The sequence below is a fragment of the Doryrhamphus excisus genome, chromosome 9, assembly GCF_030265055.1.
Source record: "Doryrhamphus excisus isolate RoL2022-K1 chromosome 9, RoL_Dexc_1.0, whole genome shotgun sequence".
Classification (NCBI taxonomy): domain Eukaryota; kingdom Metazoa; phylum Chordata; class Actinopteri; order Syngnathiformes; family Syngnathidae; genus Doryrhamphus; species Doryrhamphus excisus.
In genome coordinates, this window is record NC_080474.1 from 19,884,988 (window position 1) to 19,898,176 (window position 13,189).

The 13,189-nt window shown below is 37.4% G+C and overlaps 1 protein-coding gene across 3 annotated transcripts in view; it reads right to left on the bottom strand.

The window, feature by feature from the left end:
* Positions 1-13,189, bottom strand: part of gpc6b (glypican 6b) — a 103,622-nt gene that overhangs the window by 49,701 nt on the left and 40,732 nt on the right. For all 3 annotated transcript variants that reach the window (XM_058082978.1, XM_058082976.1, XM_058082977.1), the window contains exon 4: positions 12,288-12,453. In XM_058082978.1, coding sequence (XP_057938961.1) covers positions 12,288-12,453 — 166 coding nt within the window. The remainder of the gene's footprint in view (positions 1-12,287; positions 12,454-13,189) is intronic.

A 13,189-nucleotide genomic window follows, 5' to 3' on the forward strand; every position in this document is an offset into this window, starting at 1 on the left:
TCCCATGAAAAATGAGCCAAGTGTGACTACACTAGTAGAAGTGGGAGATGCATTTGGTACCGGAGCCTTCAGTGGGCATTGAACCGACTTAATCTACCTCTTAATAACGCCACTGTAATGTCGTAATTATTCATTCATTCATTTATTTTCTGCTGCTTATCCCCACAAGGGTCGCAAGGGTGCTGGAGCCTATCCCAGCTGTCTTCGGTACACCCTGGATTGGTGGCCAGCCAATACCAGGGCACATATATGCAAACAACCATTCACACTCACATTCATACCTATGGCCAATTTGGAGTGGCCAATGTTTTTGGAATAATTATGACCTACCAAAACAGGTTTGGAGCCCTGTAGACATGACATAACAACCCTATAGTACACATCATGTGACAATAACACACAATAACTCACATGATGCACTACTGCTGGCTTTGTTTACAGCTCTTACATGCAGGATCTCTACACAAGGGACATAAGAGACGGCTACCGCGCTAACAAGTTAGCCTCAAATTTAATTATTCTAAACTTCTAAACTGAGCGAGGAAGAAGGACAAAGTGAGAAGCCAAAAGTGCACCACTTCCACACTGAATGGGAGGAGAACTTTTTTTCCAATACAGTATGTGGCTGACTCCATGTTAAGGTAATGTAATGTAAGGTAATGTTTGATTAATAATAGACCCTAATCCACCACAAAACAGCTCACAGCTGGCCTTGGAACGCCTTGGTGTCCTCCCGGTGGAGCTGGAGAGGAGGTGGTCGGGGACCGGGAAGTCTGGGCTTCCCTACTAAGACTGCTGCCCCCGCGACCCGGACCCGGATAAGCGGAGGAAAATGGATGGTTTTGCAGCCCACGGACCCCAAGCAATAGGAGTTAATTACATAGAAGCATTAACTAGTTAACTATTAACTGTTAACTATTATGCTCTGTATGCACTGTATGGTATATTGTGGTCATTTCTCCCGACTTTGATTCCTGTGATACGAGTTCAAATCTCGGTGGAACCTTTAAGGTTCTTGTAAATCATGAGTCGGCTACAGGGTGGGGAATCGATCTCACACTCGCTACATCACCAACTGTGATTGGTACGTATATCTTACCTACCTACATACAGTACCGTTGGGCTTTACGGAATATTTTAAAGTCTTGAGTAAAGGAGTTTTAAAGAGCACAAACAATCATTACAGACGCCCATTCAGTTCAAGAGGTGTAAGAGAAATGGGTTTTCAGCGCCATTGTTCAAGCTCAGTGCTGTTCAAAAGCATCTATTATTAAGGCTTCACACAGGAAGGACACATTGCGGATGAACAGAGAGTGCAGCTTGATAAGTACTTGTCTTTCACCATACATACATAGGACGGTATTCAAGGTGCTCTGTACAATTACTGACGGTCGCAGTAAGATACGTGTATCAAAAAAGTTCCTTAAAGTTATACAACTATGCAACTAATGATTATTTTAGGAGTTGATTAATCTGAAGGTTGTTGTTTCGATTAATGGAAAAGTCGGTTAGGCCCTAGATCAGGGGTTTCAAACTCAATTTACCTAGGGGCCACTGGAGCTAGGGTCTGGGCGAGGCTGGGCCGCATCAGGTTTTCCAAAAAAAAAACAAAAAAAACGCATTTATTAAAAACAGAAAAATATACAAACTTTTTCAGTGCTTTGGTTCCGATTTTCTACAAGAAAAGCTCTGATAAAACATTCCACTGTTCTCAAATATCTTAATTTTTATTTTTCTGCACAAAATAAGATTAAAAAAATAAAAAATAAAAAATAAAAAATAAAAAATAAAAAATAAAAAATAAAAAATAAAAAATAAAAAATAAAAAATAAAAAATAAAAAATAAAAAATAAAAAATAAAAAATAAAAAATAAAAAATAAAAAATAAAAAATAAATAAATAAATAAATAAATAAATAAATAAATAAATAAATAATCAAATCAAGAATAAAGAAAATCAATCAATCAGTAATAAATAAATATAATAATAATAATAAAACGGCAAATAATAAAAACTTAAGAAACCACATACGTATAGTTGGTGGGTAGACAAATTATTTTTTTCAAATTAAAATGAACAAAGCATTATTAGAGCCCTGTAGACATGACAAAACACGACTATAGTCACATTTATACTCTTTTTTTATTCACAACATATTGCGCAACTGCAGGGTCTTGAGACACATGCTAACTCGCAAACTAGAGAGCTAGCGACCTAAACGGTAGCCTCCAAGTTATTTCCTTTAAACTTAAATAGCCAAAAACTTACCACTTCCACACGGATAGGGAGGATAACTATTAACAGTTATTTAACCTTTAACATGAACATTAATCAAATGTAATATTTTTTTCTGGGTACATGATACCATACAGCATCCATATCAAACTTGCGCGGGCCGCACTACTTTCATATCAAGGCGGGGGCCTCAAACTAGTGTCCTGCGGGCCACATGTGGCCCGTGGGCCGCATGTTTGAGACCCCTGCCCTAGACAGACCAAATCAATATGAACTAAACACAAACAGTTAATGCTTTGGTCCACAACATATTCACATTTGAGAGGCTGAAATCAGAGGATTTGTACGTTTTTAATTAAAAAAAAAAAACAATGAATGGGATAACAAAATAGTTGTCGATGAATTCAATCCCATGACTCATCCATTGTTGCAGCTCTAATTGTCAGCATCTTTTTTGCTCCTCGAGAGTTCCGACTCTTCAATTGATTACACAAACCGATGCATAATTTACCACGCATCAGCGGGACGAGGCTTGTATTCTAAGTGAGGGTCTAATAAATACTTTCTGCTGACAACGGTCATCAAAAACTTTGAAAACTAGAATTCATTAGGAATGTCAGAGCTATGCAACTTTTACACGATACCCATGACTTCATACGGGTTGGGACCTGGGTGAAAATACTATATAAACATTCGAATACACTGCCTAGCCCCAAAAATAGGTCACGACCTGGGATTAATTAAACTAGGGTGACCATATTTATATTAGCAAAAACCTGGATACTGAGGATCGCAGAGGTATGTTGGAGCCTATCCCAGCTGTCTACAGGTGAGAGGTGGTGTACACCCTGGACTGGACCTTACAACTACAACACTTATTCCTTCATTCAATTTCTACCGCTTATCCTCATAAGGGTCGCGGGGTTGCTGGAGCCTACCCCAGCTATCTTATCTTTGGGAGAGAGGTGGAGTACACCCTGGACTGGACCTTCCAACTTCAATATATTCATTTATTCATTCATTTTCTACCGCTTATCCTCACAAGGGTCACAGGGGTGCTGGAGCCTACCCCAGCTATATTATCTTTGGGCGAGAGGCAGAGTACACCCTGGACTGGACCTTACAACTTCAATATACTTATTCGTTCATTCAATTTCTACCGCTTATCCTCATAAGGGTAGCGGGGGTGCTGGAGCCTATCCCAGCTGTCTTTGGATGAGAGTTGGGGTACATCCTGGACTGGACCTTACAACGTTAATACACTCATTGACTCGTTAATTTTCTACCGCTTAAAAGAGTGGGCTGGCAACCGACCCCTTCATCGCCTGAAGTCAGCTGGGATAGGCTCCAGCATACCCCCCATGATCCTAATGAGAATAAGCGGCATAGAAAATAAATGGATGGATCTTAAGGAGGTTCTAAGTAGAGACCCAAAATGAAAATGAAAATACATTAAAATGAAATCAAGTCATAGCCTTTAAAAGCCAAAATCTGGTTCATTGAAAAACATCCACAGTCCAAAATGTCCAATGACACATTGATATGATATCACGTAAATATTATAAATTTCAGTTTGTTCTTATCCCAGCCAAGGTCAGCATTGCACAGATTAACGACTGACACCACGTGTTAATGTGGTCATCATCTAATTAACGTAATTCAATTCTAATCCCACTAAAACAATTCTTTTACTTTTACCAACCGGTCCCATACAATAAACCAGAACCCTACTATTTCTGTTTCATGGTTCTACAAGGAATTGTTTAATAAAAATGTGTTTTTTATAATTAATGCACAAAGCATTTGTTGTCTCGCAGAACGGGCGAGCTCAGCAAGGATTTGCAGTCCAACAGGAACAAATGGATTTAAGAGCGGCTACTCAGCAGAGCCCATTTAATCTGCTATGTGATTAATTGTGATGCGATTTAGTGAGTGTAACACGAGCAAAGACATACAGATTAGAATTACACTCATGCTCGGTTAAATGACTTTACAGATAAATGTGAAAATGATTTTAAAAAAAATGCACATACGGATCGTTCCTAAAGTGTTCAATACCCCAAATGTCAAACAATTTTCAAAAAAATGGCTTCTTTTACAGTCCTATGACAGTTACATTTCTGTGGATCACAATAGATGAAAATATGAGCTGGAAACCTCATATTACAAATATACAACATAAGGTGGCCAGAAATATTTCAATATTGAACAAAGCAAAATTTATACTCAATCAGAAATCACTCCACACTCTTTATTGCTCTCTGGTTCTACCATATCTTACTTATTGTGTGGAAATATGGGCTAATAACTATAAAAGCAATCTTCACTCGATATAAATGTACTGCAAAAAAGGCCAGTAAGGATAATTCATAATGCCGGCCTACAGAGAACATACTAACTCCTTATTTCTAAAATCACAAATACTTACAACTTACTGATATAGTTCATCTTCAAACAGCTAAAATAATGCATAAGGTTAAAAATAACCGATTAGCTATCACCCTGTACTTCGGTACAAGGTACAGTATTAAAAAAAAAACAAAAAAAACCCTAAACTGTATTATGGAAAGCAGGAAGTGAACAAATGTAACAGTTACTGATTGTAAAAGTACCAGATGGAGGGGTAGGATTTAATAAGCTTTGCTTCTTCCTACTCCTTTTGGACATGTGGAACTGTTTTTTTTTTAATAAAAAAATGTAAAATAAAAATAAAATGTTAAATTAATAAAATTAAAAAAAATTAAAATAAAAAAACACAAAAAACACAAAAAAAACCCTTAAACCATATTCGGAAAGCAGGAAGTGAACAAATGTAACAGTTACTGATTGTAAAAGTACCAGATGGAGGGGTAGGATTTAATAAGCTTTGCTTCTTCCTACTCCTTTTGGACATGTGGAACTGTTTTTTTAATAAAAAAAATTTAAATTAAAAAAATGTTAAATTAATAAAATAAAAAAAATTAAAATAAAAAAAAAACCCAAAAAAAAACAAAAAACTTAAACCATATTCGGAAAGCAGGAAGTGAACAAATGTACATGTACATGTATGTACATTACCATTACCATTACCAGTTATGGTTAGGTTACTGTTGACTCCAAATTGTCCATAGGTATGAATGTGAGTGTGAATGGTTGTTTGTCTATATGTGCCCTGTGATTGGCTGGCCACCAGTCCAGGGTGTACCCTGCCTCTCGCCCAAAGACAGCTGGGATAGGCTCCAGCATAGAAAATGGATAGATGGATGGATGTCAGTTCCGTATGTTAAAATGGGAGCTATAGTTTGATGCTTCAACAGATTCATTACATTTCCCACATATGCATTGTGTCCACCGTATATATATCTCAACCTACTAAAAATTCATCCCGCACACCATTTATTAAAAAAAGTGAAATGAAACCAAAATGATAAAAGTGACAGTAATGGATTAAAATTTTATAAAACCTTGGCACAGCTCATCACCCATGTGTATTAAACACAATTTATAGATAAATTTTAATATGCTTGTCTAATTAATCCTTTGCTCCAGGCCAAGAAAAACAAGTATGTGTGCACACAAGGACTTTAATTTAACAATAGCAGGATAAATAGAAGAACAATCTGGCACAAAGGCATCTTTCTTTGGAGAATATTAACGCGACTGCATGTCACTGGCTCAAGATTCGATTTTTTTTTAACCCCCCAAAAACTATGAGAACGTGACCACTGGCTAGCATATGCTACCAAGATCAGATTGAACAACGAAATATTTATATTATTCAGAAATACGAAGTAAACTCAATTGTTGTTCGGCTCGATTAAAAAAATTCCACACACACAAAACAATACAATTGCAATACAATTTCTCAGGTATACCTTTTGGGTGTTAGGTTGCTGTGTGATGAGTTTTGTGTTCTTAGTAAGATGACCTTGTGAGTACACTGAAAGCTCTTGATTGGCCACTGCCCAAAGAAAGAGCTAACAAAAGTGGCACAATTTTTAAACAATTAATCGTACTTCTGAAATAAAGATGTCATCAGATTAAAACTTAGTTTAAGAAAAACAAAGTTTAAGAAAAAAGTAGCAGCTTATACACCGGAAATTAAGGTACTCTACTCATAGTACTTTTTCTCTTTCCGAATGACCTTTCCAAAAGCAATGGTATACATGGAAAGGAATATTCCAATCGCGTATAATCAACTAGAATAGTCAATAGGGCATGCCCAGTAAAACGTAAACACCAACATCACGTGATACCGACTTCCTGGAGTTTTTCTTTCACTTGTCGGAATAACTCCGTATTGCCAGTTTTTTCCTTCGTCCAGTCTTGGAATTTAGTTTGAATCAAAAACAAACTTTCCTTAGCAGTCCAGTGCCGATTGGCGCTAATGCGCACGAAAGCTGCTTGCCAACCGCTAATAAACAACAGAAGAAGAAGAAGAACGCAGTCTGACAACTTTCCGATTGAGCGGGTACAAGATACCTCAATCGGATTGGGGAAAGGAATATTCCACCCCAATGAATCCGATTATATATTCATTCGGATTGGCACTTTTTTTTGGGAATGACGTGTATACAAACGTTACATTTTTTCGGTTTGAGCAAATAACCGGAATGGAATTGGAATATTTGGGTCCATGTAAACGTGGCTATTGTCTCAGTCCTTACTGTGTTGCTTGGTACTTCCTGTGTTTTCTGTCCTCCTTACACTTCCGGGAGCTTGGCAGCTGGTGCTACTTAGCAATTACCGTTGGCACTACTTAATCTCCTCGCGCTAACCCTTGGGTATTGGAGTATTTCATTATTTGCAATGTAGCTCTGTTTGGAGTGTGAGTTCTCTCGGGTACTCCAGCAAAGGTTCGTTAGAGAATCTAAATTGTCTAAATAGTAGGTATGAATGTGAGTATGAATGCTTGTTTGTCTATATGTTGCACTGTGATCGCCAGCCCCGCCTCTCCCCTGAAAACAGCAGCATACCCTCGTCTCACTCCCATTGCTCCTTTTTTTTTTCCATTTTTCCAAGCTTGACTCAGAACCTCTGTAAAATGTAAATTCTTTTCAAGTAGTCTTCAAATTTTGATCAGGAGTGTATTCTCTCCTCCTACCGCAGAAAAAAATCCGTCTTTATGAAAAGATCATCAAAGGACGTTTTGGCTGAAGATAAATGCGATAAAATAGATCAGAACCATAAGTAATAGCGCTCCAACCATCCATGTTCCTTTTGCTTTTCCCATTTCTCACTGAGAAAATGAATTCAATGTGTAGGTGAAAATATATTTCTTTCCCACTGCAGGGTCCAGGCACAACACTATGGAGGACCAAAACTGCCAAAATAATAAATAAATAAATAAATAAAAGTGAAAATAAAAAAAAAAATGAAAAAAAAAAATCAAATAATTAAATCCAAAAAAATTAATATAAATGGAAATAAAAACAAAAATAAAAAAATATATACATAAATAAATAAATAAAAGCAAAAATAAATACAAAAATAAAAAACAAGATTCAAAAATTAAAAATAAATACAAAAATAAATATATAAATAGAATTACATATCAATAATTAAATAAAAGCACTCTGCTCTCATATGTATTTATTTCATGCAGCAGACAATGTCAGCTTGAAATGCAGAAGGAAAAACTATTCAAATGAGGGGGCGGTCCTAACTGTTCGCCTATTGGTTGATCGACATGTGAGTGCGAAAATCGACTAGGTATGCCTGCATTTATTTTTGTATTTATTTGTAATTTTTGAATCTTGTTTTTTTATTTTTGTATTTATTTTTGCTTTTATTTATTTATTTATGTATATATTTTTTTATTTCCATTTATATTTATTTTTGTGTATTTAATTTTTTGATTTTTTTTTTCATTTTTGTTTTTATTTTCACTTTTATTTATTTATTTATTTATAATTTTGGCAGTTTTGGTCCTCCATACAACACCGCATACGTTTAATATAAAGAAGTCTGGAAAAAGAAGAAGAAGAAGCACAAGAAAGGAAGCCGTGAATCCAAGTTTTAAAAGTGGTCTGGTCCGTGTAAGCACACAGCCTTGACTGATAGGTAGATAAAACATGTGCACTTTGATGCTTTGTCCTCTTCTTTACCGCTAAAAAAAAAAACGACCTGAGGTAACCCTCTGAGAGCACGCGGTAATGGTGCGACTTCAAGGAAGAGCTTCTAACCTCACGATGGGATTTCAGTGTTTTCCTTGCCACAGGCTGTCAAGCCCAGTCACCCTTTATTGTGTCGCTGCAACATGACATCCTACCTGCCGGAATAATCTTTGTTTAAGACCTTTCATGATGTGTGAAATTAATAAATAAATGTTACATTGATGTCGAGCGGTCTTTGTCTCAGCTCAGCGGGAGCATCTCCCCGCTCAAGTTGACATTAACACCTCCGCCCCTGTTACAAATCCCTCCCGTCAGGCTCGACGACGGCAGAGACGACGAATCCATTGAAGAATAAATATCTTGTCACGCGACGAGAAAGTCTGTTTCGATGCTTACATTTGTCTGTTGTACGCAGAGTTGTCAAATTGACAAGATGGGGATATTAGCGCGGCCCATCTGCTCTCATCAATATTCAATTAGCAGGATGTGACTCACGGAAAAGGAATTATACTTACAGGCTAACGCTTTTTTCATATTAGATTTAAATTATAGATTTTTTTTTAGCATCAATATTACCATTGTGTTTAATTGAAGCTGAATTTTATTAATTTAGTTGACCATGATAATTCACGGGCGGCACGGTGGTCGAGTGGTTAGCGCGCAGACCTCACAGCTACGAGACCAGGGTTCAATTCCACCCTCGGGCATCTCTGTGTGGAGTTTGCATGTTCTCCCCGTGCATGTGTGGGTTTTCTCCGGGTACTCCGGTTTCCTCCCACATTCCAAAAACATGCTAGGTTAATTAGCGACTCCAAATTGTCCATAGGTATGAATGTGAGTGTGAATGGTTGTTTGTCTATATATGCCCTGTGATTGGCTGGCCACCAGTCCAGGGTAAGCAGTAGAAAATGAATGAATGGTTTTGGCTTTATTTTGAAAAACAATGATACACTGATTCAATCAAGCTATAGGAAATCGAGCTATAGGAAAAATTAAAACAACATGATTTACAGCTAAGAGCCTAATATTCAGTGTGGAAGTGGTACATTTTTGCCACCAGTCCAGGGTGTTAAGACAGCTGGGATAGGCTCCAGCACCCCCCCCCCCGCTTTTCCTCATGAGGGTCGCGGGGGTGCTGGAGCCTATCCCAGCTGTCTTCGAGCGAGAGGCGGGGTACACCCCAATAATAGTGAATAAGAATTCACTCATAGTGAATAAGAATAAGAAGCTAACTAGTTAGCCTACTATTCATTTGTTCTAAACTTAAAGTGTTTCGAACTGAGCGGGGTTGAACAAGAAAGTAAGAAGACAAAAGTGTACCACTTCCACACAGAATGGGAGGATAACTTTTTTTCACTCTTTTTTTCACAAACAGCGACCATTTTTTACTTCATTTTTGAAAACATGATAGGCTCTCAAACTGAATTGTAGCCAGGCATGACGGACTGGTGGCCAGCCAATCACAGGGCACATATAGACAAACAACCATTCACACTCACATTCATACCTATGGATAATTTGGAGTCGCTAATTAACCTAGTATGTTTTTTTGGAATGTGGGAGGAAACCGGAGTACCCGGAGAAAACCCCACGCATGCACGGGGAGAACATGCAAACTCCACACAGAGATGGCCGAGGGTGGAATTGAACCCTGGTCTCCTAGCTCATACAGCGGTGCAGCTAATTTACGGCCAAGTTTTAATTTGGTGACATCTTTATTTCAGAACTACGACTAATTGTTTAAAAATTGTGCCACTTGCATTAGCCCTTTTCTTTGGCAGTGGCCAATGAAGAGCTTTCAGTTTACTCATCACACAGCAACCTAACACCCAAAAGGTGTACCTGAGAAATTGTATTGAAGTCGGTATCACGTGATGTTGGTGTTTTGCGTTTTACTGGGCATGCCCCATTGACTATTCTGGTTGATTATAGCGGCGCATGTAGACACGCGATTGGAATATTCCTTTGGGGTCATTCCGAAGGTCATTCGGAAAGAGAAAAACTCCTGGAAACGTGGTTACTGTGCAAAATAAGACAAATACTGCAATATGCAATACACGGTTTATAAAAAGTGTCAAAAACATTGCACCCGGAGCGATGTATCGATGGAAAACGCCTTGCTATGTCCGCATGACTTTAGATTTGGCGTTCCTTAGTTTTCACATTGTTTCTGTTTCTTATTTTGGTTTTCCTTTTCCTGTTTGTCACCATGTGCAGCTGCTTTGTGATCCCACTAAAGCATGTGCAGCTGGACTGCTTTCTTTCAGCTTTATAAGCTACTATTTAAGTAGAGCCGCATTACAAATTGCATATTTACAAAGCAGACGTTGAAATAATCCCAGACCCCCCCAAAATACTGTGCTTGTTGCTTGTCTGCGGAACCATCACGACTTGTGTGGCGACGTCATTACCAGTCGAAAAATGTCTCATAATATAATACCGATACCGATTATTATATACCGAATACCGATTATTATTATTATTATTATTATTATTATTATTATTATTATTATTATTATTATTATTATTATTATTATTATTATTATTATTATTATTATGAGCCGTTGCATCAACACATACACTACACCGTGTAATGTAGGTTGAATTCACTTTTAATTAATTTTTCTCTCCGTGCATGCGTGGGTTTTCTCCCCCATTCCAAAAAACATGCTAGGTTAATTATCGACTCCAAATTGTAAGTGTGAATGGTTGTTTGTCTATATGTGCCCTGTGATTGGCTGGCCACCAGTCCGTCATGCCTGGCTACAATTCAGTTTGAGAGCCTATCATGTTTTCAAAAATGAAATAGTAAAAAATGTTCGCTGTTTCATGGTTTACTATGGCGTATTACTACTCAAACGTTAAAGGACGACAAGTCTTATGTAGTACGCTGGCGTCAGTAATGTTACTTTGATGAGTATTACCTTACATTACCAGCCATGGCATGTAAAATATGATAAGAGTGAAAAAAGTTCATTCACTCCCATTATGTGTGGAAGTGGTACACTTTTGACTTCTTACTTTCTTGTTCAACCACACTCAGTTCGAAACACTTTAAGTTTAGAACAAATAAATAGTAGGCTAACTAGTTAGCTTGGTAGCTTCTTATTCACTATGAGTGAATTATTTTCACTGGGGGCGGCACGGCGGTCTAGTGGTTAGCGCGCAGACCTCACAGCTAGGAGACCAGGGTTCAATTTCCCCCTCGGAATTGTGTGGAGTTTGCATGTTCTCCCCGTGCATGCGTGGGTTTTCTCCGGGTACTCCGGTTTCCTCCCACATTCCAAAAAAAAAACATGCTAGGTTAATTAGCCACTCCAAATTGTCCATAGGTATGAATGTGAGTGTGAATGGTTGTTTGTCTATATGTGCCCTGTGATTGGCTGGCCACCAGTCAAAACAAAAACCCTGACGAAATCATGAGCAATGAGAAAACTCGCAATGAACTTGTCACTAATCGGAAGCCATTCAGATGACAACTGAATGTTGAATGACTTTTTTTTCACAATGTCTTTTTCGAAGTGCGTTTGCCTCATATGCCATTCTACCATCGCAGTACCAAAGAAGGGAAATGTGGAGTAATGTGGAGGTAATTACAAAAAACGTTAATGTTAATTATGTGTGTTTTGCAATATTGGCTCATTTGGTTATGTAAGGTACATCAACATACATTGTACGTACAAATAATCCTCAATACATTTGAAAATAAATAGATGTTTTGCATTTTTGTAGTGAGTAGATCATTTTGAAAAATGTCAAAAAATGTCTCATAATATAATACCGATACAATCCGATCTCTTATTTTATTGTATTTTTTAAAAAAATAGCAATTTTCATTCATTTTGCCTTTGACATAACTTTAATCGGATATGCTTGACAAAGTTCATATTTCAGTCCTTCACTCCAAAGTTTTCCAGTTTCATCAACTCATGTGTCACAGAGTCGCGTGTCACTTACCGATGTAATGGTTCCACTCCGTGTCCAGATCAGCTTGATTGGCCAGGCAGCCCTTCATCACGTTGAGGCAGTAGTTCTTGCAGGGCTTAATGGCGGGCATGCCTTGACAGAAGGGGCAGTACGACATCTTTGTCAGCGCTCGCATGCATGCTGGAGTGCTGCTTACCTGCGAGAGCACACAGTGCGAGAACACGTCATCGTCACTTGGCGGGAAATGTTGTAATTAGCACCTTTATTCAATAAACGGCAGGGTTTCGTAATTAGTGTCAGGTCCAAAAACATACTGGCATTAATGGCGGTGAGTGAAGGCGACTCCAAAAGATGGCAGTAGAACTATTTTAACCCTTAGATGCACGAGTGACTGGACGCTACACTCTTCCATAAGTGGGTCAAAAATGACCCATACTAGAATCAATGCGTTTTTATACCAATTTTGCCATTTTGGTTAGGAATAATCACTTGTATGATATTTAGTATTATATTTAGGACCACACACTTTATGTTAGAAACATTTTAATTTTTCACTTTTTTCCATCTTTGAAAAAGAAAATTACCCCGTACAACAATAAAATGTGTAATTTTTTTAAATTAAAAAAATATAATTAAATTAAATTTGAACAATAAAAAATATATATATTTTTTTGATTTAAAAAGATTTATTAAATTAAGAAATATATAAAAAATTATATTAAGAAAGCAGGAAGTGAACAAATGTAACAGTTACTGATTGTAAAAGTACCAGATGGAGGGGTAGGATTTAATAAGCTTTGCTTCTTCCTACTCCTTTTGGACTGTGAACTGATTATGTGATGCATTCAATTGTAATCGGATTAATTAATTAATTAATTAATTAATTGAGTGTCACAAGTTGAAAGTAAACTCCTCTGACCTTGGGTCCACAT